The 27579-nt window shown below is 41.1% G+C and overlaps 1 protein-coding gene across 1 annotated transcript in view; it reads right to left on the bottom strand.

The window, feature by feature from the left end:
• The window catches only part of LOC102256196 (chromosome unknown open reading frame, human C10orf67), a 104929-nt gene that overhangs the window by 77089 nt on the left and 261 nt on the right, over positions 1-27579 (bottom strand). The window contains exons 2-5 of the mRNA XM_014539383.1: positions 17500-17620; positions 12146-12289; positions 10418-10492; positions 8781-8825 (exon numbers count right to left, since the gene is read on the bottom strand). Coding sequence (XP_014394869.1) covers positions 8781-8825; positions 10418-10492; positions 12146-12289; positions 17500-17620 — 385 coding nt within the window. The remainder of the gene's footprint in view (positions 1-8780; positions 8826-10417; positions 10493-12145; positions 12290-17499; positions 17621-27579) is intronic.

The following is a 27579-nucleotide window of genomic DNA, read 5'->3' as shown; positions in this document are numbered from 1 at the left end:
ACCCCCTGAGGGGCCCCAGACTGAGAGAGGGCACAGGCCGGGCTGAGGGAATCTCCCCCCCGCCCCCCGCCGAGTGCATAAATTTTTGTGCACCGGGCCTCTAGTATATATATAAAAGCCTAATATGCTAAGTGTCTGACCGTTCAACCGTTTGACTGTTCGGTGAGTAGCTGTAATGTGCACTGACCATTAGGGGGCAGATGGATTCATGCACTGGTGGGCCCCCTTAGCCTGGCCTATGGGGATCGGGCTGAAACCAGCAGTCCGACATCCCCCAAAGGTTCCTGGAGGGCACAGGCCAGGCCAAGGGTTTCTAAGATCTTTGCATATAAGATCTTTTGTTAATCTCTCCCCATGCCTCTCCTCCTCTCCCCTCTGAGATTTGTCAGTCTGTTCCATGTTTCCATGACTGGTTTTATTTTACTTATCAGTTTTGTTCATTAGATTACTTGTTCATTTATTTTGATTTTTAGATTAAATTGTTGATATGTATTTATTGCCATTTTATTGTTCATTTTAAAAAATCTTTTCTTCTTTTTCTTTTTCTTCCTTTTCTTAAAGAATACCCTTTGACATTTCATGTAATACTGGTTTGGTGGTGATGAACTCCTTTAACTTTTTCTTGTCTGTGAAGCTCTTTATCTGACCTTCAATTTTTAATGATAGCTTTGCTGGGTAGGGTAATCTTGGTTGTAGGTCCTTGCTATTCATCACTTTGAATATTTCTTGCCACTCGCTTCTGGCCTTCAAAGTTTCTGTTGAGAAATGAGCTGACATCGGTATGGGTACTCCCTTATAGGTTACTAGCTGCTTTTCTCTTGCTGCTTTTAAGATTCTATCTTTGTCTTTAATCATTGGCATTATAATTATAATGTGTCTTGGTGTAGGTCTCTTTAGGTTCCTCTTGTTTGGGACTCTCTTTGCTTCCTGGACTTGTAATCTATTGCTTTCATCAGGTAGGGGAAGTTTTCTAATATTATTTCTTCAAAGAGGTTTTAAATATCTTGCTTTCTCTCTTCTTCTTCTGGCACCCCCCTAATGCTAATGTTGGTACCCTTGAAGTTGTCCCAAAGACTCCTTACGCTATTTTCACATTTTTGGAATATTTTTTCTTTTTGCTGTTAAGATTGGGTGTTTTTTGCTTCCTCATATTCCAAATTGTTGATTTGATTCTTGGAATCCTCTAATGTACTGTTGAATCCCTGTAAATTATTCTATATCTCAGTTAGTGTATGCTTCATTTCTGACTGTTCCTTTTTTATGTCTTTGAAATTCTAAGATCCTTAAAAGTCTCACAAAGTCCCTTAAAGCTCTCATTAAATTCCTTCAGCATCCTTATAACCATTGTTTTGAACTCCGTATCCAGTAGTTTGCTTGCTTCCACTTCATTTATTTCTCTTTCTGGAGATTTCTTCCATTCTTTCATTTGTGACATGTTTCTTTGGCTCCACATTTTTGCTGCTTCCCTGTGTTTGTTTCCATATATTATGTAGAGCTGTTATGTCTCCTGGAATTAGTAGAGTGGCCTTGTGTATGTAGTAGGGCCCAGTGGCTCAGCCGTCCCAGTCACCTGAGCTGGGCACTCTAGGTGCCCCCTTGTGTAGGCTGTGTGCACCAGCTTGTTGTAGTTGAGCCTTGATTGCTGTTGGTGCCACTGGGAGGAGTTGACCTACAGGCCAATTGGCTGTGAGGACCAGCTATAACTACAGTGGAAGAGCAGCTGTGCAGGAGACACCGCTATGGAGCAGGACTTGCTTCAGTGGGGCTTGCGTGCTCACTGAGTCTTCCCCTTGAGTGTGTCGCTTGTGGATAAGCAGAGTTGTAATCTGGTATGTTCTGAAGTTGTCTTCCTGGTGCACTGGCTTTGGGGCCTCCTGAGAGATGCAAAGTCAGCCACTGCCTGGGGCCACCTGGCAGGAGCTGCCAAGCTATCTGCAGATGGCTGCTGTTTGTATTGGGCTTAGAAGTGGCCAGCAAGGCCAAGCTGTGAAGCAAGGCAGGATGGAGCTAGCGCTGGGTCTTAGGCCTCTTATTAATAGGTATATGGCATGCTGATAACAGCTGATGTTTGTTTAAGACATTTTAGGAAAGTCTGAAGCCTGAGCCAGGACAGGCCATTCATACAGAAAAGCTGCTGCAAGCAGCTTGGGTAGGACTGCAAGTTGGATGGGGTAAGGTCTCAGGGAATCACCAGGGGGGAGCGAACAGTGTGAGGCACACTGATGGAAACTCAGATATGGCTGCCAGTCAGCTCTGGGACAGGGGAGGTTTCAGCACAGGAACAAGACACCTGCGAGCACCTCCATTTGGGAGAGAGCCACCCCCAGAGCTCCTGCCCCAGTACAGACAATCCAGTTTTTCCCCATATGTCCCTGGTTCCTCCAATGCCACTGCCCAGCACTGGAGTTCAGAGGGAGCTGGACTGTGTAAGTTCATGTGCTGGCCCTTTAAGAGGGACTGCCTCGCTCTCCAGCAGCCTCTGTGTCACTCAGACATTATCCCCGATGGTTTGTACAGCCCAAAGGTACAGGATCTTCTCTTCCCAGCTCTGGAACCCTGGGCTGTGTGTCTGGTGTGGGACTGAGATTCCTGGCCTACAATATAGCTGAGATATCCCTCCTGAATGAAAACAAAAAGCCACACATATGTTGGCCCATCCCATTCTACTAGGCAAAACCTCTTGGTAGACAACATAGCTGAACATAATCTGGGGTGAGAAATCGACTAGGAAGTAAACTCTGTGTTGGATACAAAGTGACTTAGTCGTTAAATGTAAATAATTTACTCTTTTAACCCCAGGCTGAGCCTTCGGGGCACCAAGGGTCGCAGGATTCCCAAAGGAGTAGTGGTTGGTTTGGGAAAGCCCTCTCCCCCAGGGCCCAGACACACACTTAGTTGATCATAGACTAAATGGTTAAATTCAGTGAATTAAGAGAAAAAGAAAAATCTAGGAATACTGTTTTCCTTCCACATGGACTGATATCCTCCACTCAATTATCTGATTATGATCTTGAAAGAAGAAAGTTGGTCACATCCTGGCCATCCCCTCTTTTCCCTTCTTTTTGGGATAAGCACTGCAGGAGCACGTGCCCTGTCCTGGCAGGAAGAGACCTGCCCCGCCACTGCTGCCTGTGATGGGAGTCAAGTCGGCCCGATTCTGGGGTTTGGCGCTGAGTAGCCTATTTTATCAGTGAAACAGATGATCTTTATTTATTTTATTTTATTTTTCAAGTGGCCCAGAACCTGGGTGGGAAAGCAGGGAGTTATTTATTAAGTGTCATCACTGCTCCGAATATTTATCTTTCAAGTTTGCAAATCTGAGCATGTTGTGAAAACTGCTTAGAAGTCTTTGATGTCTTCAAGATAAAATATTAATTCCTTAGCTTCACTTTCCTGTGTCACTTCTCACCACTTTCTCCAGCCCTCTCGCCTTCCAGACATACCCAACCACTTACAGTTGACTGACTTGACCTTGGACTCTATGCCTCTAGACCAGTGGTTCTCAACCTTCTGGCCCTTTAAATACAGTTAGTTCCTCATGTTGTGACCCAACCATAAAATTGTTTTCGTTGCTACTTCATCACTGTAATGTTGCTACTGTTATGAATCGCAATGTAAATATCTGATATGCAGGATGGTCTTAGGCGACCCCTGTGAAAGGATCGTTCGACCGCCAAAGGGGTCATGACCCACAGGTTGAGAACCGCTGCTCTATACTGCCAAATAGAACACTTCCTTGTCTTCCTCCCATCTTCCTTCAGCTCGCCAAATATTCATCATCTGCCTTCCTCTCTCTCTAAAAGTTAATAAATATATATTTTTAAGATGCCAAGGGAGGGATATTTTAAGTGGAAGTAAAAAAAATAAGTTTATCTGGAAGAATAAAAAAGCAAAGATATGCCGAGCTGGTGTGGCTCAGTGGCTGAGTTTCGACCTATGAACCAGGAGGTCACAATTTGATTCCTGGTCAGAGAACATGCCCAGGTTGTGGGCTCAGTTTGCAGTAGGAGGCATGCAGGAGGCTGCCAATCAATGATTCTCTCTCCTTTTCCCTTCCTCTCTGAAATCAATAAAAAAATATATATATTTTTAAAAAGCAAAGATATTTTTGAGAGACATAATGAAAAAAGACCTAAACTTATTTGATATTAAAATGTTATAATTCTAAAACAAAACATATTATAATTCTAAAAATATTAAATACAAAAATGCAATGGAGGGTCACAACACTGCATAGATCATGTTAACAGAGAGCAACAGAATAGCACAAGTAGCCTTGAGATAAACCTTGTTGCTATATGATGAGGAGGCCGTTAGGCTGAGGTGGTTCTAGTACCTTAGCAGCCTAACCAAGCCAAAGCCAGTAAAGGCCTTAAAGTTAAGAAATGAAAAACTAAGGGCAACCAATCACAAACAGGCACCTAGGCTTTCCCAAATAAGGTAAACACTCAAGCTCCTGCCAGTCAAAGTTCCCTTGCTTTGCTCCCACCTTTTCTCTATGTAAGTCCTTCCCATAGCTCCTATTTGTGGAGCACTCCTGGCCACTTCCCCTGGGCATTGCCAGATTCAAATAGCTTTGTGCTCAGTAAACTCTTAAAAATTTTAATATGCCCAACTCGACTTACCTTTAAACATGAGAAAAACATCATAACTCAATAAAAAAGGAAAAGATATTCACTGAATGATGTTGGAAAATTGGTTATTAATTTGAAAGCTAGCAACATTCTCCCTGACTTTTACTCTTCCCGTCTTTCCAAGAGATTTTTATAAGCTCTTAAATCCCTTTATTAAATCCTTGTTTGAAATACCTAGAATATTTTCTGTTATCTTATTTGAATCTAAATTGATACATTTCTAGAAAAATATTTTCTTTTACCTATAAATGTAAATATTATAATACCACACAAGAAATTGCTTTTAAAGTTAAATGGATTGCTCCATAGCTGAAAAAGTACGAGTACCTGTATCCTTAACAGGACTCTAGGGGGCAGCAGAGAGTTATTCACGCAATCAACATTACATCTTTTTTTTTTTAAACTTACCTTTATTGTTGAAAGTATTACAGATGTCCCTGTTTTTCCCCATTGACCTCTTCTAGCCTGCACCCCAAAGTTACATCTTAACCAAAAGTGTACACTTTGGTTGTTTTTTTCAATACTCTTCTGTTCTTTCTTATGACTAAGCCTTAATTAACAAACTGGGTGGCCAGGATTAGGGAGGTTGTCTGAGGTCATGCTAAAAAGCCAAAGCAAGGATTCAAATAATCACTTTTGTGTCATTAAACCAATTCTTAAAGTAGATAAACCAACTAACCACAACTAGTATACTGTTGGCTAAGCATACTTAACCAGCACATATTAGTATGAAAAACTGATGACTATAAAGCACTGAAATCATTTTAGGACTTTCTACTCCTATAAGTACAAAAAGTATACATAAAGAACCAAAGTCACTTAGCCACATTTTTAGAATATTAGATTCACATTAGAAGTATATCAGTATTTCAGAAATTGTTGAAGACAAAAGACTACGAAAGCATGTTCAAAAATTCATGGAACTCTGATTTACCCTCCCACTGTAAACAACAAAAATTCTGGGTAAGATAAGTAAAATGCGCCTAGAAGCTGACAAAGTAAGGGATGCTAAGGCCAAAATTAAGTGGATGTAGAAATCCAGGGAAGTATGAACATTGACAGAAACTGGCCTTCGAGCATTACTAAACCAAGTAAATTTCAACTTTAGTTTACATCTCTTTACAGGCACAGAGAAGAAAAATTACTCAGGTCCTCCTCAGCATGTCAGTTCTAAGTAAGACTGAGATACCTAAGGGCCACCCTTTCGATATAAAAACAAACTAGAAGTAAACACCTTGGATGCTGTACCCCTCCTACTCCACTGAAAGTGAAATTGCCTGTTGGAAACCTGGGTCCAAATATAGGGAAGGAAATATCTCTTGAGTTTTATAAGCATAAGATGGCCCACAAAGTTTTGCAGCCCAATTTCATTCCTCTGGGTGGTTTAAAATACCTCAGGTTGAGGATTAGCTTAAAATGGTTACAGATTCAGGAGTCTCACAAAGGCAAATATAAATATTCTCTAAACTATAACTCACTTCTATTCCAGGCCTCCAAGAAATTCCCACAAAAATATGAGTTCACAAAAATCATGAAACCCAAAAGTAAAATACATATTATGAATGACAGCCAGCATTATCAGACCCTCAAAGATGGAAGTTATGGAAATTGTGAAACACAGAATATAAATCAAAAATATTTAAAAATGTTTTTAGAAATAACCACACTGAAATTATGAGCAAAGAATAAGAGCCATAAAAACAAAAATTAAACAACCAAGCATAGAGAGTCAAATAGAATTCCTAGTCATAAAAAAGCATAAGAGATATTTAAAAAGTCAGTGAAAATGGATAAAATAGTAATAATAAATATGGAGTGGGTTTTAAACATAGGACAGCAACAAGGCATATATTATTAAGCCTTTATTCCAACAAATTTTTGAGTTTAAATGAAACAGACAAGGCCCTGGACAAATGTCTCAGTATATCTAAATCAAAAGGAATAGAAAACCCAAATAGTCTTATAACCTTTAAGGAAATTGAATAAGTCCAAACTATGTCAATCAATAAATCTCTCCAGGCCCAGCTGACTCCTCTGGCAGAAAAATTTTTAATCTTACACAAATGCTCCCAAGGAACAAAATGGGCATAACATTCCCAGCTCATTTTGTGAAGCTGCCAGAACCCTGACAACAAACCCAATAAAGAATGGGGGGAAAAAGTGCAGTGACCTCACTAATAAATGTAGATTTAAAATATCCTAAGCAAAATATTAACACATTAAACTCAAAGTTTGTGTGTGTGTGTGTGTGTGTGTGTGTGTGTGTGTGTGTGTGTGTTTAAAGCCCTGGCCAGGTAGCTCAGTTGGTTAGAGCATTGTCAGCATTGTCCCCACACACCAAGGTTTTGGAGTCAGGGCACATACAATTATCAACCAATGAATGCATAAATAAGTGGAACACCAAACTGATGTTTCTCTCTCTTTCTCCCTCTCCCTTTTTTTCTCTTTCTAAAATCAATTTTAAAAATTAATAAAAAAAGGCATATTATGACTAAGTTGGGCTTATACCAAGAAAGGTTGATTTAACATTAAAAAATCAATTCATTTCACCACATTATTAATTATAAATAGGTTAAGAAAAAAATCATATGGCCTCTTAGTAGCTGCATAAAACTCACATTTCATAAAATGGAAATGTAGTCATGATTTTCTTTAAAAGTCTCTTAGCAAAAGAAATAGCCAGAGAGTATCTACAGCAAGTATTATGCATAATGTTGAAACACTGTATTCATTCCCTGTAAGAGTAGATATAAAGTAAGTATGCTTGCTGTCATCACTTTTATGAAATTGCTGACATTTGACCTTTTTGGCTCCCAAAGTGCCAATATCATAAGGTTCGATAATAAAATTTGATAATAATGACAGATGTCTTAAGGGCACTTTATCATATCTGAAATCTGCAGTCAAGAGACAGAAAGCTACACACTTAAAAACTAAGATAGAATAATTAAGGGACAGAAAAAGATACCAACACCAAGGAGTACTATGAATATGTGAAAGTGTTTATTTAACAAACGCTAATAATGGAATATCATGTGCCAGGCACTCTTTAAGTGCTCCACAAAGATCAATTCATTTCATCCTCAGAACAGGCCTATCAGGCAGGTACTTTTGTGATCCTCATTTGACAGATAAGGAAACTGAGGCAGAGAGAGTCAATACTTTGCCTGAGGTCACATAGCAATTAAGTGCAGGGTCAGGATTTGAACCCATGTGGTCTGACTCCGGAGTCCTTTTTCTAAAACTTACATCATGCTGTCAATCACAATGCTGTAACTGTTCTGCCAGAACCATTAGAGAATAATCTATCCAACAAATGTACTTAAGACACTGCTTGTTGGTGTGAATGTAAGGATACTGCTCCAACTATCTATTTATTGCTGCATAACACATCTCCCCAAACCTATCAGCTTAAACAACTATTTATTATGTTCATGAACACTGTGGGTCAGGGGATTAGGGCGGGCACCGCAGATGGCTTCTCTCTGCTTCATAATGTCTGGATGGGAAAAATGAATGGTTGGAGGCTGGATGACTTAAAAGCTGGACTCAGCTGGGCCTGTGCACCCAGCACCCCCATGTAGACCCTCAAAATAGCTAGAGATTCTCACACCATGGTGGCTGGAATCAGAGAGGGGAATCCAGAGAGCAAACATTCCAAAGGTATACGAATGCATTTGCAAGGCTTCTTGCAACGTGGCCTCCCAAGTCGTGCAGCATCTCTTCCTCCACATTCTGTGCTTAGGACAAGTCACTGGGTCCAGCGGGATTCTGGGGAGGGGAGTTATGCTCCACCTCTGGTGGGGGAGGAGCAAGGTAGCATTGCAGAAGAGCAGGTGCGGGAAGGTAGTGTCAAGGCCGTCTTTGGAAACACAATTGGGCACAGACTCAGAGAATGTTGACAGAGCAGTCTTCCACTCTGCCATCCTTAGCACATCCAAACAAGTCATCTATCCCACAAATGTATTTAAGAAATTGCTTGTTGGTGTGAATGTCTCAGTCCTTGGTTTTAGGTTGGCTGCATCAATTCCAAGCATCAGAAGGAGATGTAACAAGGTCACACAAAGAAAAAGAAGGGTATTTCCTCCCATGAGTCTCCTTTAATGAGAGAAAACAACCTGCTCCCAAATGTCACAGCCAACTTACCTTCAGGTCCACGGACAACTGACTTTGCCCATGAGTGTACCATAGCTGAAAAGGAAGATGGGAAAGAAATGATCTAGCATTTTGTCTTGTACAGTAAGAAGGGCTTCTGCTAATTAAAAAAAAAAAAAAAAGGAGATTCAGAGTGCAGAATCTCAAAGGGAAGGGAGGGGAAGGAGGGGAGGGGGGATAAAGGTGATCAACCAAAGGGGGGGGTGGGGGTGGGGTGGGGGTAGGGATCAATGGGGGAAAAGGGGGGACATATGTATTATTTTCAACAATAAAGATTTAACTAACTAACTAACTAACTAAATAAATAAATAAATAAATGGAGGAGGGAAAATTACTGTTGAGTGACCAGCATCTGCCACAAATATAGGCAACCGTCCATTCATTTTGCAATTCTTCTTAAGTTATTTAAGAGAAAATAGCCAGGTTTATTACATATGTACATATGGAAGTTCCGTAAGAGTATGAGACCAGAGGGCAAATTGGGCAATCAAGGCCTATATGCCATTTTGAGCTGATTGCTAATTACATACCAGGCACACTGCTAAGAGGCAGGGCACAGCAGTGAGTAAGACAGACCACATCTGGCCCTCATAAGGCTTACAGTCTGGCACAGAACAGAGATTTATAACAAGCAATTATATAATTAAACACAAATGTGTTGTGCTATGAGAAATGCACAATTTGCTGTAAATAAATGTTTCTTTATAGAATCATATTGAAATGAAAGAAAAGATTAATAACTACCATAAGAGGTACAAGGTCTTTACTAAACCTAAAAAGTGATCATTGAAAATTATGATTTTTCCATTACGTAGGGGAGTAACGCACTAGTCTGGCAGACAGTGTCCGTGTCATTAGAAAAGTTACTCCATCAAGAGTCAGAGACTGTTCACTGGGATTTACTATGGACCAATGAACTCTCTCTTAAGACCATCTGACCTGCTTCTGTCCAGCTGCGTGCTCACCACGCAATCTGGATTACTTCATCACCTGTCCAGGCACTTTGGATAACAGATTGGAATTCTCCAGTCTCTGAAAAGTTTTACCTGCTACCATAAAGTGTTGTTTTGTTAAATTTAATGTGAACATGAACAATCTTAGGCCTAATCCCTCTTCAGGAGCCTGAAAATTGAGACAACAGATCTTCAAAGGTAAAAACTGGACAACAAAAGGGGTTTCATGGAAAGTAACCTCACAGGGTGATCTAATCATAAATTCCTAACTGGGCAGGTCATAGCGGGTAGTCATGCCCCAGGCTTTTATAACTTAAGCAAGCTCTGTCCATTGTTTCTGTGCATTTAGGTTAACACACCTTTGAAGTAAACTTTAATCATCCTCAAGAAAGCACATAATCTCGTTAACTATCCTGCAATCCAATCCCCACCTTGCTTTTTCTCACCTCCAATAAATGCAATGAAGTTGCAAAACTGTTATGCTGCAGAGCATTTGAGATCTTACTTCCCTGGCATATGTCATCAGTTTTGCTCAAATAAACCCTTATAAAAACTACCTACAGGTTTGAACTTTTTTACATTGACATAACTCAGACTGGGAAGTCAAAGTAAGCCCCACTATATGCACTTCCAAGATATAAAGCTGGTCTTGCCCAGGACCACCCTAAGACCTACCTTGTACATTCCTCGGACTACAGCTATGGCATCTGCCAACTGCTGATGGCAACATTTTCTTATTAATTCTTCATTCTGCAAACCAGAAATAAGTACAGAGAGCACCATTATGTATTTCCAAAAAAACTCTCACACCTACTAGGGAGGAGCTCAGTATAAAATCATTCAAATCATCACAGTCTCTTAAGAACTTCATTTTATTACTATTTCTTTTATGCTATAGCTCTTATAGCACATTCCATTTTTACTTACACTTAACCAAAAGCAATAGCGTCCCTCTGGATAATCTGAAGATTTTATTTCATTTTACATATCAAAGTCTTTTTCATGTTTTCCTATAATAGCTTTTAAAAGTAGTGAAATCTGCCCAGCCAGTATGGGTCAGCAGTTGAGTCTTGAACTAGGAAGCAAGAGGTCATGGGTTGATTCCCTGTCAGAGCACATGCCAGGGATGCAGACTCTATGCCCAGTAGGGGGCGTGCAGGAGGCAGCTGAATGATGATGTGTCTCATCTCATGATGTTTCTATCTATCCCTCTCCCTTCCTCTCTCTCTCTAGAAATCAATAAAAACATATTTTTTTAAAAGTAGTAAAATCTATTATCAATTCATATCCTCTTTTGCTCCTTCTACTTTTTGAATGAGACAAACTCATGTAAAAAAAAAATCTAGAGTCACTAATCCATAAACTACTTATTTTCTGATTAATCAAATAATTTAACCAGCTCTATTAGGATAACAATGAAAGATACCATCTCTGATTCCAGCATGGACTGTAAACAATGATAGAGTTTAGAATCAGGCAGAATTAGATTTCAATATCATTGTGCCATTTACTATTATCTGTCTGCCCTTAAGCAAGTTACTTAACCTTGGTAGCTCAGTTTCCATATTTGTAGATCAGGGATAAAAGTATTTCCATTTTAGGATTGTTAAGGGACTTGTGCTTAAAAGGCTTAGTATGGTACTTAGGATGGTGTGGTCAACAATAGATGGAGAGCAGTGAGTGAAGGCCTGGGGGAGTGGTTAGAGGGAGGGGGTAGAAGGGGTAAAAAGAGGAACATCTGTAATACTTTGAACAATAAAGATAAAATTAAAAAAATAAACAAAATCATTTATCAGAAAATTTAAAAAACACACAAAAAAATAGATGAAGATGGGATTTTTGTTTTATAACAGATAAATAAGAGGGATGCCTATTCATAATGACAGATAAGTGTGCTAATCTGACCATAGATTTTAAGAAATTCCTCAAAGCAGCAGTTTTCATGCCTTATCTCCAATGAGCCGTTAAAGCACAAACAAGATCATATAAAATTGTGGCTGAGTCAAATCTCAAATCATCAAGCTGTCTGGCCTAGAACCCAAACTGGTGATCCTGAGCAAGTTAATTAACATTTCTGTGCCTCAGTTTCCTCATCTATAAAAGAGGGATAATAATAATGCTTACTTCATAAGATTAATGTGAGGAATAAATAAATTTGTATACAGAGTACTTAGAAAAGTTCCTGACACATGGTAAAGCTACATGTATTACACAGCTATATGTAGCTCTGTGAAGCTATTATATGGGATGCGACATATAAAATTATGTTGCCCTCAAAAATTGCTAAGTTCAAAATTGTAGTACATACATGTCTAAGCACAAGATCAGTCCACACACAAAACAAAGGTAATGAAACAAACAAACAAAAAAAAAACAACACAAAGGAAATTAGAGAAATTCTACCTGTTGATAATGTCTTTCGACTGTTAGGATCCTGTCATGTAGAACAGCGAAGAGATTGAAAGACTCCTCTTTAATACGGTCCTCAAACTTCAACTGAAGCAATTGTTTCAGGAACCCAAAATCTACCTGAAGGGATCTAATAATCTAAAAATAGAAAAACATAATTATTGTAGGGAGTAAAGGATTGTGACGCCATGCCTGGTTCTGGGCATATAACCTGGGTACCTGGTCAGGGGATTGTCCTGCCTTTTAAGATCTGTCAAATACTCTTTATATTGGGAATTCCAATTAATCTACTAATGGAATAAGGGAGAAGAGGTTCCTAGTGCTATAACATAATAAGAGACTAGGAAAATTCTGGGACAAGTGGAATAGGGAAACTAAGATAATTAAACAGCAGTTTGCAGCCACCTAGTAAATCCTATCTTCCCTAAACCAAGGATACTTCTTCCCAACCAGAGGGTTAAATCACCCTACTCAGGGAAACTCAATAAGAGAAACCCAATTAAGTGCCATCTGCCAACCACACCCAAGGACAAACAAATTAAGAGAATAAATCTCCTATTGATACAACAGCATAAAGCTGACGAATATTCTATTGCTCCACCCCTAGGACCTCCCCTAAACGCCCAGCCTTTAAAACCCCTGAAAATGAAGGTCCCAGCGTGCTCTCTCTCAGGGGGAACACTGTGCCATTCCTTCCCCCTCTCCTTCTCCTACAGGTATGTATCTCCTAAACTTCAAGGGACCCCACAAGACTTGAAATCAGGGGAGCAATGGGCAGCAGCAGCTCATCCCACGCTAGCCCCCTGAACCTGTCTCCAAGGCCCCCTTTTCTCGGACTTCCCAGCGAGCCAAGGCAGCCCAGCCTAGGCTCTCCCGTAGCTTCTTCTATGCCCTTCCTTCTTTCACTGTCCTAAGTATATTTTTTGCTGTGGTCAGTAAATTCATGCTTGCTTTTCTATACTTTGTCCCTTGATTGAAATCTTTCCTTCAAGAAGACTAGCGCCGCCCTAGCCAGCTTTGCTCAGTGGATAGAGCTGCAGACTGAAGGGTCCTCAGTTGCAGGCTCAATCTCTGGCTCTGGTCCTGTTCTGGGCGCTTGTGGGAGACCACCAATCGATGTGTCTCCCTCACATCCATGTTTCTCTCTCTCTGTCTTTCTCTTTCACTCTCTCTAAAAAATCAATGGAAAAATATCCTCGGGTGAGGATTAACAGAAAAATAAAAAGACTAGAACCAAGGCCACCTTGTCCCACTAGGTAACACTAGTAATTTACTCTCATACAGAATAAAGTGCAATGATCCTCTGTCATAACCCAAAGGTATAATTCTCAAGATGTGGTTTTTGGATCAGAAAAGATGGGCAAAATCCACATTTGTTATGAATCCACTTAAATATATAACCAGTATATTGATTAGTTTCCATTTGGGTTTTGTTGGTGGTGTTGTTTGGGTTTTTTATTGTTAATCCTCACCCAAGGATATTGTTTCCATTGATTTCTTTTTTAGAGAGAGTGGAAGGAAAGAGGAGAGACACACAAAGAGAAACATCGATTGGTTGCCTCCTGCCCTGATGGGGCCAGGGATTGAACCTGTAACCCAGGTATGTGACTGAGGGAAGCGGGGGGGTGGGGGGGGCGGATGATGCTCTCACCACTGGGCAAAACCGGCTAGGGCTAATTATGATATGTGATCACAAAAACCCAATGTATTTTTGTTTTCCACAGTCCATTTAAAATATATTCCTAGGTCATCTGCCCCTGAATGAAAACTTTAGGCAATTCCATGACTGTTTGTTCATCCTTGGGAATAAAAAGTCCTACCATCACCCAAATCACAGCCTCAAAGTAGCTTTTGGGATATGACCACTATGAGTTAACATGACCACTTCAACTTCACTCATAGAGAAGGCTTCTCCCTGTACTCCAAGCTAAAGACAGTCATTGGCAGCTGCCTGTCTTCAAGGAAAAGAGTGTGATTCACTCTTGAGCTCTCCCTCACCTCTCCTCCCACACTCAGCTGCTGTGTCTCCAACATGGACAAGGCAGAAGGAATAAAGAAGCAGGGCTACTCCTCCCTGGTGGGGTGGCTGGCAGGTCACCCAGGACTGGCAGGTAGGGGGAACTAACTTTCCTTCCCTTGGGCACTGACATAGCTTCTCTAGAGATTCCCATGGCCAGGACCCTCTCTCCTGTGGATGCAGGTTGACCTAAGCAAATGCTTCTCTACTCTGGTGATCATTGCTACTCCTTCTTCAGCTCCTATGAACCTGGAGTTCTCCTTTCCCCTCTCCCTGCTATTGGGTGTCCTCTGTCCTTCTAGATCACTCTTCTGGATAGGACCCAGAATGACCCCACATTAGCTAATATCTCTCTCTCTCTCTCTCTCTCTCTCTCTCTCTCTCTCTCCACATATGGTCCATGGAAAACAGTCACACATCCCTCACCTCAACCACTCTGAAGTGTAGACTCATCGCAACTTAGCCGTGCCATCTTCTAGTCACAGCCCACTTTAACTTCCTTACACGCGGATCAAGCACAATAGCAGCAAACACTTCAAGTTCCATTGAAGCCTGCCTTACTCGCTGTCAGCTGAGGAAGATCACCTCTGTTACCCTCTCCCCCACAAAGATCATAGCAATAGTGTTTTCTTAAGAAACCACTTCAACAAGTTTTCCTCTTCACCTCCTGATCCCCTTTTTATTACCCTTGATCTGATTCAAGAGCTAAGAGTCACTGATCTTATGTGCAACACTTCCTTTGTAAACTCTACAAATGGGATCTAACTCACACTCACTTTGGAATTTGACACCTGGTACTAGCATCTTGGGAAGAATCTCATTTTAGTATCCTCATACTCTGTGCAAGGTGTCATTTTACAGGTGAAGATATCAAGGCTTCGAGAGGTTAAGTAAGTGACTAGTCTAACTTTATGTGGCCAGTAAGTGGGAGGCCCAGATTTGGACAGACACTGACTCGTATTCCTTTCTCTTTATATCATGCTGTCAACTTATACAGCATTTGGTCTGGCCCTGCCAAGGCATTAGGGGTGAGCTAATGAAATGTTTGACCAAATACAGCAGGCTAATTTTTAAGTTGATAATTTTGTATGACCCGCAAATGATGTTATAAATATCCAAATGGTTCGGGAGGCCCAGATTTGGACAGACACTGACTCGTATTCCTTTCTCTTTATATCATGCTGTCAACTTATACAGCATTTGGTCTGGCCCTGCCAAGGCATTAGGGGTGAGCTAATGAAATGTTTGACCAAATACAGCAGGCTAATTTTTAAGTTGATAATTTTGTATGGCCCGCAAATGATGTTATAAATATCCAAATGGTCCATGGCAGAAAAAAGATTCCCCACCGCTGTTATAAAGGGTAGTATGTTGAGGAATCATTAAAAATATATCCTAGAGCAAGTGAAGTTTTAAGAAACTCCTTAAATTGCAGGAACAAGTCGAGATGACTTTGTCTTAAAAATCAGCCCAGGTGTGCTCTCCTGAATAATAAATTTAATTAAGAAATAAGTAAAAAAAAAACAGCCCTTATAGACTACTTGTTCTGAAGAAAGGAGGCACAGGGATCCGGGTGTGGTCAGTCAAACTGCTGCTGAACCACAGACTCCCATGGAGACTATAAACTCAGATACAATATGACCAAAACACAACCAACAACTCGAAGATGCTGAAGAATGAAAAGGAAGGGGGTGGGCAGAAGGAGGAAGAAGTAAAGTGGTAGACAGTGCATGTGAACTGTGTCTTTAAGAAGGTGCCCAAAAGCTGCCACACAACATTTCCATCTCAATTCTATTGATCAGAACTTAGTCGTTTAGACATCCCTAGTTGCAAAAGAATACAGTTATAAACTTTCCTGAAGGCATTAAAAAAGACAACAAATTGGCATTATATAGGAAAAGGGACAGCCTCAGAAATTACTAGTGGGAATGCAAATAGGTGCAATCTCTATGCAGGACAGTTTGGCAATATCCTTACAAGGACTAATGCATACATCCTCTGACTCAGAAATTCCACTTTTAAGAATTTACACCACATGTCTGGCCAGCGTGGCTTAGTGGTTGAGCATCGACCTATGAACCAGGAGGTCATGGTTTGATTCCCGGTCAGGGTATATGACGGGATTGCAGGCCCAATCCCCAGTGTGGGGTGTGCAGGAGGTAGCCGATCAATGATTCTCTCTCATCATTGATACTTCTATCTCCCCTTATCTCTTCCTCTCTGAAATCAATGAAAACATTGTTTTTAAAATGTCCATGCCCTAGCTGGTTTGGCTCAGTGGGTAGAGCATCAGCCTGTAGACTGAAGGGTCCCTGGTTCGATTCCAGTCAAAGGCACATGCCCGGGAGGCAGCCGATTAGTGATTCTCTCTCATCATTGATGTTCCTATCTCTCTGAAATCAATAAAAATATATTTTTTAAAAATGTCCATCAATAAAGGATAGCTAAATAAATTATGCATTTTATAATATGATGTACTTGTGAAATATACAATGATTTTCAAGTTCTATTGTTAAGTGAAAAAACAGAAACAAAATACATAAGAGTATTTATAGTAGTATGCTACCCCATGTGACAGTTTTATTGACTAGCAATTTTAATATTAACTCTTGATGTCTGATATATATGAAATGTTTTATTTCTTTTTGTTTGTTTGTTTGTTTGTTTTTAAATATATTTTTATTGATTTCAGAGAGGAAGGGAGAGAGAGAGAGATAGAAACATCAATGATGAGAGAGAATCATTAATCAGCTGCCTCCTGCAAGCCCCCTACTAGGGACCGAGCCCACAACCTCCCAGGCATGTGCCCTTGACTGGAATGGAACCCGGGACCCTTCAGTCTGCAGGCTGATGCTCTATCCACTGAGCCAAACCCGCTAGGGCATATGCTTTATTTCCTTACAATCAAAAAAGCCCCCCCCCCAAAAAAAAATGGGTCCAAAGGAACTATTTGACAAAACTGTATGTTGGGTAACACAGTTATTCATTATATTGTTTTCTACCTTCTACAATTTTTAAAAAGTATTATACATAGCAAATGTTCACAGATGTAAAAAGAATTCCAAAGAGAGTAACAAAACATCTCATTAAACAATATATATACATATATATATATATATATATATATATGCACACAACATGAATATGACATAAATATAAGTTGTGGTTCATATTGATAATTTTTAAAAGCACAATTGTCATCTAACTCAGTTTGTAAAAGATGCTAATATTTTTAAATTTTTGATCATTTCAATTCTGCCAAGGAAAGAGACCTAAAGAGACCTAATTCTTTTAAAAATCATCCCAGAAGTTTCAAATTAATCCAGATTACCTTCACTAGTTTTTGTGTAGATGAGCATAGCTCATTTAATGGCAAAATTTCACTGGAATCCGTTTGAGTAGCATGGTCTGTGTTGAAAAAGCCAACTTTCAAATCATCTGATATGTTAAGTCTGAAAAAAAAAAGAATATTAAATGTGTTTTATGTAGTAGATATTTTCTTAAAATATATATTAGTGAGTATATTTTTGTGTAGATCATATTATGTTTTAAAGATTCAAAAGGGTTAATAAAGTGAGGAAACCTCTGAACTATCTGTTGATAATTTGAGGTTTTCACCAAGACTCTGCTGGATTACCCAATTTTCTATAGCATTTTGCTCCACTGATACTCATTTCCATTTTCTGAGATGCTGTTATAATCATAATTAGCTAATTTATTAATATTTATAATAGGAAGAGAGCAAAGGGGAGGCTAGACATTATAAACATGGCCATCTGGGCAGCTTCACCGGGAAGCTGCGGCTTCACGCTCCCCAGGGAAACCCCGGTCCACTCCCCGCAGATCGCTGGGGAAAGGGATCCAACAAAGGTGCTTGCTTGTCAGCCTAGCCTGAGGAACAATGAATTGGCTGGACCCCATCAGAAGTGCATAAAAACAGTTAAAATCTCCAGACAAAGAGTTCTCTCTCTCTTGCCTTGGTTCTTGTTCTTGTTTGCTCTGTGACCTGCACTTGCCCATGTGCTCACCTGTTCTTCCTCCATAGCCATGTGGCCTTATGCAGCCACATGACCCAGGCCCATGCGGACCCCACCCACAGGATGCTGCACTGGACTGGACTTTAATATGGAGCAGAAACTATGGGCAGTGGCCTTTATTCCTGCCCTGCTAAAGACACAGTTGGACTTCCTCCATGGTGAGAGGGACTGAGATAGGACCTTGGAGGGGAACCCCCTTAACTTTACATCATCAGTAGAGCTTTACATGAAACCCCATCCTCTTGTGGCAGCCTCAGGACATTATTTTATTTGTGGCACTCTAAGAACTCCACTTCCACCGAAAACAATTTAGATTTATAAGCCCCCTTTTAGTATATCATCTACTGTGTTGTGTGTGCTACCACTTGAAGCCATTCTAAATTATGCACAGGAATATCAAGTGAAAATACTGTAAGACAGTGATTCTGTGGTTTGAGGACCCCTGGGGCTCCAAGACACTCAGAGAATCCACAAGGTCAAAATTATTATCATAAAAACATTAAGATTTTGTTGGCTTCTCCCACTTTTATTCTCTCACAAGTGATGAGTGGAGTTTCCCAGGCTACAGGTTATGTGACTGCATGGCGGACTGAATGAGAATTCAGCTATCTTTCCTTAAGCCAGATATTGAAAAGACTTGCAAAAATGTAAAAAAAAAGTGACACTAGTTCATTAAAGTCTTGTTTTGAAAAATACATGTTTTCCTTTAAAATATACTTGTATTAACACAGAATTGACTTATCATTATTTTAAATAAATTTCTCCTTTTAGATGTGTAATATGATTACTGAATAGAGGGAACCTAAATTAAGGCTCTTTGAGGTCCCTAATAATTTATAAGACCATAAAGAGGTCCTGAAACCAAAACTTTGAGAGCTGCTTTTTTGCAATGACCATGTAACTATACTGTATTTGATTTTCAAATTCAATTCTTAAAAAATCTGAGCAGGGCAGGAGCAAGTATTTGTATACTCCTCCTACAGAGCTTTAACAACAGGCATCTCAAACAGTAACCGGAAGGCCAATATTCTGGATGCAACCTCTCTTTTAGAGGTTGATCAAACTTACCACAGCTATCAGTTTCTAAAATGTCAGCTAGCCCTGCCAGTGTGGCTCAGTGGTTGAGCGTCAGCCTATGAATCAGGAGGCCAGGTTTCGATTTCTGGTCAGGGCACATATCTTGTTGTGGGCTTAATCCCCAGTGTGGGGCATGCAGGAGGCAGCCAATCAATGATTCTCTCTCATCATTGATGTTTCTCTCTCTCTCCCTCTCCCTTCCTCTCTGAAATCAATAAAAATGTATTAAAAAATAAAATAAAATGTCAGCTAAAAAATAAATCAATAAAAGCCCAGTAGAATTATCAGACTTTCAGTGCCAGCTCCGAAGACAGGGTGTCTGCACTTCTGTCCTACACAGGGATAAGAGGGAAGAGGTTTCCTGTGTGACTCTGGACATTGCCACATGTGGAAATGATGCCAAGAACTGCCACAGTCACCTAGAGGGTACAGCCAGTGGGGCAATGCCAGGGCATAGATGAGTTGTTTTTAAAAAGATGAAAATAATTTTGACTGTTAACTTTGTTTAGCCATTGACTCAACTTTCTCATTTGTAATAAGTACAGGAGAAAGCCCATGTAGAATAGGTGCAATACTTTGTTTTGTATTCTTATTTTTATATACAGGGTGTCCCCAAATATGTATACACACATTTTGAATGCTTATAAAGGCAGTGTTTATTAAAATACATTTCATTTTCAAAATTGAGCTATCAGCTGTTGTAGAATGTATACATTTTGGGGGACACCCTGTATACGTACTGATGCTAGACCTCATCAACAGTATCATCTGGGCAGGGAGGGAGCATCAGTAATGTACCTCTTAATGTCAATGAAAATTTCTAGTGTTTTTCCACAGAAAACTGTATTTTAGATTTGGTTTAATTCATTGCAGGGGCCTGTGTTTTTCTCAGTAACACAGTGCTGTTGGGAGAGGAAATCTTGGGCCCTGAGTGTCTCTGCGCATTCTTTCTGGCCATGCCAAGAATGCAAAGCCCCGGCGGTGCTTTCCGCAGCCATTCTCCAGAGTTGTGTGCACAGTGAGGAGATGACATTTTCCTCCTGCAAAACAAAATGTCTATGGTGTCAGGGATGGAGCTCAACAACATGGTCTTCCCCTTTCCAAGGCAGGCCTGGCTGAGGCAAGCTTTAAGTGTCTAATTAGTCAACAGCAAAGATCAGTGCTGAGTCCCTACTAAGTCCCCAGTATGGTAGTATTAACCAGTGAGGTATGTGTGTGTGTGTGTGTGTGTGTGTGTGTGTGTGTGTGTGTGTGTGTGAGGGGGGAGGGGGAGGGTACCCAGCCACCTGGTGGCATGTTGATTCCTGGACCCACATTATAAGTCTAGGAATCAAACAGCAGAAGTGGAAGTGACTTCTCTTGCCAATACACCTCATAACCTACTCCTGGAATTGTTGCTTTCTGCCCCAACATCTGTGTGATCTGCTAGTTTGGAGGTCTTCATTCTCAAGGGGAGAATGATCCCTCCCAGAAACACTTAACCAAAGGCAGAGAAAGTGGTCACTCTAAGGGCTGAAGTGAGTGCTTCCTATTACCAAGGGACACGTGGGTGACTGGTAGACAGCGAAGTCAGGGAAACAATGTTTGGAACCCAGGAGAGTCTCTGGAATGCCTCCAATCATTTCCATGCTGAAGGGGAACAGAATGTGCTGCCCCCAAAATATAACTCTTGGGCATAACTCTTGGGCATTATCTTGCGCTGGTTGTTTTTAAGAAACAGCAGGCACAGGGGGAGCTCTGCTAACTGAGTAGAAGCTGCCCTTTTGCAAGGGACATTTGCATTTATAAGACAATCTCCATCTGCAAGGGTATATCTCTAGGTACCAAGTAGAACAGGGTGATTCAATATCTAGAAACTCACCAATAAAAAAGGCTCAGGCTCAAATCTTCATAACAACCACACCTAATTACCTCCCAAAATTGGCTCCCCGCTTCCCCCAACATCATCTTTAGTCTTTAGCTGTAAATGGAATTGAAGGTGTTGACTTGGACTATTTTCGGGAATTACTTAGTTTTCCTGGGTATTGCCCATGAATACAGAAGGTATATATGTTTTTAGTTTTTTTTCAAACTATAGGAACAAACTGGCAGAGCAACTTACAGCAGATACAGAAGGTCACCTTCCTAGAGATAACATCTGGGCCTCAGTTGTATTTCAGCTCCAGGCCCAGAAAAGCAGCAAAACCTGGCATGTGACACCAGGACCAGCTGCAAGGACTAACAACCCCCTGCCCTGACACTGACCAATCAGTGGAGACCACGATCCAGAAGAAACACACCTAGAAAACGGATGAATATTCTGCTGAAACCCTCCCCTAAGACCTCCCATAAGATCCCCACCAGCTGGAAAGAGATAAAAGCCTCAAGACAAAGTACCCAGCAAGTGCTCTCCCTCTGGGGAGCAGCCCACTCCATTCCCATTTTCCTCTTCCCTCTCTTCTTCCCTCACAGGCACACATCTCCTAAACTCTGAGAATCCCCACGAGACTTGCAATGAGGGGAACAATGGTCAACGGCAGCTCGTCCCAGGCTAATTCCCCTGAACCTGTTCCTAAGGCTGCCCAGAGAGGTAGGGCAGCCCAGCCTAGGCTCTCCTGTTGCTTGTTCCATGCTAAACAATTCCTTGTTTTGCTGGCCCCAGTTTTAATAAACGTTCCCTCATAGTCACCTGGACTCACGTTGTGAAATTTTTTCTGCACAAAGTCAGGAACCCGCACACTACCAGCCCTGTAGACAGACCCACTCAGGGCTAGGTCCTCTGTTCAGTAACACTCTTTCAAGAGGTCTTAATCTCAGCCTTTTGGGGTCACAACTACATTCTGCATTTGCAACTACAATACTGCGTAAATCTTCTTTCACCATCTTACTTCCTTTTATTTATTTATTTGTTGTTGTTTGTTTGTTTTTTGTTGTTTTTGTTTACTCCTTCTGCCTATTTTTAGAGGGAGCAGCCTGCACTGCCTTCCATGTCACATCAAAATGACTATGGCTTGGAGCCCTGCTGCTCAGGGAAGACTCCAGAAAAGTCCTCACGAACCAACAAAAGGTGGGCTGAAAGGTGCTCAGTTTTTTGCACTGAGATGTGTCTTCCATGTCTTTTTTTAAAAAAAAGTTTTTTTAAGAAAAAATGTTAAAAGCATCAAGAAGAAAAACAAGTTACATGTATACATATATGTACATGTACGTGTGCATGCACATATACAAATACTCAAAAATGGGATCCATTCTGCCTTCTTTCACTTAATATCTGATCTTGACTATCTTCCAGTTTCACTAAATAAACTTCAAGTACATCTATTTCATTAGTTTCATAAAAAAAGTCAATAAAACTAGAATCCGATGCTGCACACTGCTCTAAACATTCTCATGGCTGCATGCCTTTAATCCTCATTCCAGACCTATGAGGTAAATTCTATTATCATCAGCCCCAATTTATTTTTAATAATTATTTATTGTTGAAAGTATTACATTACATATATCCCCCTTTTTTCTCCTTTGACCTCCTCCAGTCTGCCCCCACCCTTTACTTCCTTTTACTAGTTAAAAATCCTCATTAATGTTTAGTATAGAAAAGGAAATATTCTGTGTTCCAATACTGGTGAGATTTTTGCCTCCTGTCTGAACCCTGAGTGCTGCTACATCAATATAATAAACATGGGCGGGGGTACCACTACTGATGCAATGTGTATACTAACAAACAGCCACCTCAACTTTACCTGCTTCTCTTTATCCAAGTGCTGCACCTTTGACAGAGCTCTGTGATTCACCTTCCTGCCTATGAATGCAACCCTCTGCCTCCCCAGTGCCAAATAGCACCTTTTTACTATTCAACTTGTTTGTTTTTTGTTTTTGACAGTATGTTTATTAAAGTTGGGGACAGTGAAACAAGGAAGGGCTTAAGATAGAAGCAGCAAGGAGAGAGCGCCTAGGTGGAGCTGCTTTGGCTCTAGAAACGTTCTGGGGAAAAGTGAGCCAAGGTGGGGCTGCTGTCAACTCACTAGAAAGTCAGAGAAAAGAGGGCCTTGGAGACAGGTTCCGGGGACTAGCCCGGATGAGTTGTGGCTGTCCATTGCTCCCCTGGATGCAAGCCTCATGGGGACTTGCATGAGATCAGGAGAAAGAAAATTATCTGGAAAAGGAGATTCAAGTGGCCGTGCCTCTAGAGGACTCACTCAACTTCAGTTTTGTATTAAGCTTGAACATGTGTGTTCTTTCTTTTCTTTATAAGCAAAAAATCTGTTGTGGGCAGTAGGTACATGAAATGTGGGTAGTTAATGTTACAAATATATAATCTTATATATCAATTATATCTCAAAAAAGCTTGAAAACAATATAAGTACAAAAAACTCCCAAAATATTTTCAGGATATGATTTTAAAATGTGAAACAATGTTTTCAGTTATTCCTTCTGGTGCCATAATACTATAATGCTACAATACAATATTTTAAAGTTAAGTTCAAAAATTTTACAGATACCTCCTCAAGCATCTAAAATAATATTAGTGCCTATTTATTGAGTACTTAACTTGTTCAATGTGCTTTGTTAAGATATATGCATCAACGTACACATTTTCCCCGCAGTTTATCCTACCAATAATCTTTTAAGAGAGATATTAACTTTCTTGTTTTGAAGATAAGGAAACTGAGGATCAAAGAGAGTAAATAACTCATCTAACATTATAAGCCTGGAGTTACAGGTTCCTAATCTCCATACCTAGTGAGAACAAATCTATAGCTCTAAGGTCCCTTGAGTCCTAACTTATTGTATGATTGATTCAGAAAGATATGGCTCATTCAGAATCCAAGTGAGACATTAAGGGTCATTTTTCAGTTTCCCATTAGATCCCAATGTCTCTAATTATAGATGACAACCCTGCTGCCTAGAATTAAAACCCACATCACAACAAATTTAGTAAGTGCTTCCTACACAGTTTTTATTTATAGTCTCAGTGATTTAATTTCTAAATAATAGCTTGGCTGTTATACATAAAATACAGTCTTGGAAAAATAATAATTATCGTTTTTTAATAAACTAGATACAAAATTAATGTGTTTATTATAGAAAACAGATCAATGAATATTTACTAATAGACTGACATGACACTTCTCATGGAATCCTAGAAAATTCTAGCCTAATAAATACTCATTAATGAATGAGTCAAAGAAAATGGCATCAGTGTGATCACAGAACCAGCTCAAAATGGTCCTATCCTGTTTAACAAGATACTGAGTTACTTTTCAGAGAAAAGAGACCAGCTGAAACCAAAGCTTGTGCAGAGGAGAGAACTTTGACCTCCAGCTGCTGCACCAGGAACCTCTCCCTCAAAAGAAAGGCCAGGCACAAACCAGAACTTGAACACCAGAACCCTTTCCGAAGTGAAGGGTTCATTGTGCAGGAAGATCCAGTGCTGACGCCCCTTCAACAAAAAACTTGCCCCACCATCACTTCCGCATGTGTATTCCTCCAACCCCTTAAAAGCCCTTAACGCAGTCCAATGAGCAAGATGGAGTTGAGGTACTATTAAGTCTCCCATGTTCCCAGTTGGCACTTTCTCAATCAATAAATCTTTCCTTACTCCACGCTCTGGTGTTCTGAGTTTTGACCTTTTCTTATTTTTATTTATTTCAGAGAGGAAGGGAGAGGGAGAGAGAAATAGAAACATCACTGCCCTAACCTCTGGGATCCGATGTTACCTCCAGGTAGCCAGTGTCAGAAATGAGTTAAACTGTAGAATACCCAGTCAGAATCCACTGAGAATTTGGAGAATTGCTTGGTGGTATTGAAAAAACACATTGTATTGTTACTGTTATAATTGGCTTGTTAGTATTGACTAGAAGCCCGTTGCACAAAGATTCGCGCAATAAGCCTTCTTTCCCTTGGCTGCTGGCACCGGTTTTCCTCCGGCACCCGGGACCCAGGCCTTTGGTCCGCTGTGGTTGCAGTGAGGCTTGGCTTCTCTGCTGCAAATTAACGGCCATCTTTGTTGGGTTAATTTGCATAGTCGCTCTGATTGCCTGGTGGGTGTAGTGGAGTGACACCAATTTGCATGTTTCTCTTTTATTAGTGTAGATAGGAAAGGAGCAAAAGAAGGGCCAGATATTATAAGCATGGCCATCAGGGCAGCTTTACTAGGAAGCTGCAACTTTGCACTCCCCAGGAAACCACTGCTCCATGCCCTGCAGATCCCTGGGGGGAGGGGTCCAACAAAGGAAAGATGAACACACAAGCAGGAAAGTTGGGGTGAGGTAGGGAAAATACTTGCCTGCCAGTCTAGCCTGGAACAAAGATAATTGACTAGAAGGGGTGGAGCCACTGCAAGCACATGGAATTTGAGGAAGTTAAACTCCTCAGACAAAAAAAAAAAAATGTGCTCTCTCTTGGCCCTCTCTTGTTCCTCTGGCTTTGCTCCTGTTTCCTTGCACTTGCCCATGTTCCCTCAATAGCCATGTGGCCCTAGAAACCCCACATGGAATGGGCTATAGCTGGGAACACAAGCTCAGGTAGCCTGATGCTAGACTGGACTGTGCAAATATGGAACAGAAACTCTGGGCAACAGTTCTAATCCTCGCTCTGCTGAAGACACAACTGGACTTCTTCCATGGTGGGACGGAGGGAGAGGGGACCTTGGAAACTCAAGGATTTAATTCCATGCAAATAAATACCACCCATTGTCCTGTGCAAGTCTCAGAAAATTCCTTTTCTCCTGACATCACAAGAAGCCCATTTCCACCAGCAACTGGTGGAACACAGAGAGCTCCCGATGGAAAACAGAATCATCTCATTCAAAGTCAAAGCTGAAGTCCTTTCAGTAATCTAGGTTCCACACCTAGTAATCTGGTACCATCCTCTTAACCTCTGACCTCATCTCCACTGCTCTCCCCTCTCACTCTGCTCCAGCCACACTGACCTCCTTGATGGTCCTGGAATACCAGGCCCGCTCCTTTCCACTTCCTGTACTCTGTCAGGAACACTCTGTCCCAATATAGCCGCATGGTTCCCTCTCAAGCCAGCAGTCTTCACCTCATTCTCATCTCAGCCAAATCTTCCTTGATCACGTATCTAAGGTTACACTCTACACACAATTCCCTCTGCTCTCTCCTGCTGTTTCTTCTTTAGCAGTTACCACTATTATCTAACTTACTTATTATATAGTTTGCTTGTTTGCCATTGGTTTCCTGAATGGAGTGTAAACTTCACAAAGGCAGATCTTTTGTCCACGGGTAGACAGCGGTCTCCCAGTGCCTAATTCTGCCTTAATCCCAGGATTGCAGTCAGTCCTGGAGCCTAGCTCACTCACACGCTCATACCAGGCACCAGCACCGTGTCCCTAGCACTGTGAGTGAAGAGAAATGAACATGGGCCTCAGTGGTTCCTTTGTTCAGGCAACATGCACTCACTGAGCACCTGGCATTGCCCGTCTGTTCACTGAGCCCAGCCGGTGCCTTTGTGGGAGAACTACCCACCACAGAATGCCAAGGAGTCCAGGGCAGGAAGTCATTCCTATCAGTAAACAGCTGGAACAGGTTAGACACTGTGCCCAGGGTGCTTACCACGCACTGCCGCCTATTTGTGCCTTTCGCAACCACCAATAAACCAGGTCCTGTGTGTAGCCTGATTCATCTTAACAAGCGCACCCACTAATACAGCTGAGCTGGGAAGACTGACCTGGCAGCGCCGCCTCACTCACTGGATCAGCCCCCAGGTTGGGGCCGACAGTACAGCTGTGGTCTCTCTCTCTCTCTCTCTCTCTCTCTCTCTCTCTCTCTCTCCCTCTCCCTCTCTCTCTCTTTCTCTTTTAGTGAGAGGGGCTAAGCCATCTGACACCATGTGGCCCTTGTCTTAGAGAATTGTAAGTATTCCCACAAAGGCTAACCTATGGCTGGCCACTGCCAATTTTAAAGATATTTTTTTAAAAAATTTTCCCCAGCAACATCAGCTCTGCATTATCCAAATAAACAAAACTGGAGGAGAGGAGGCAAAGAAGAAGTGTGAAGGATAAAAACTATAAAAAGGATCAAAGAATAACAGATGGTGCTATGTATACGGTGCTCTTCTAAACATGTTAACCAGGTGGACTCATCACATGTTCGCCACGAACAAGAAAGCGGGCCCTATTGATCATCATCACGGCCGTGTTCCCATGGGGTGGCCGAGGCACACAGAAGTCATCGGCCCAACTCAAGGGCCCTGTAAGAAGGTCGTCCGGGCTGAAGCCAGGCAGTCTGGCTCCGCAGCCCGCGCCCTTGGTGTACAGTAATAGATTTAAGAAATCAAAACACAGCGCGAAGGCGCGCAGC

Source organism: Myotis brandtii, unplaced genomic scaffold (genome assembly GCF_000412655.1).
Source record: "Myotis brandtii unplaced genomic scaffold, ASM41265v1 scaffold215, whole genome shotgun sequence".
Taxonomy (NCBI): domain Eukaryota; kingdom Metazoa; phylum Chordata; class Mammalia; order Chiroptera; family Vespertilionidae; genus Myotis; species Myotis brandtii.
Note: the sequence above shows the minus strand (reverse complement) of the source record. Positions and strands in the feature narration are given on the sequence as shown.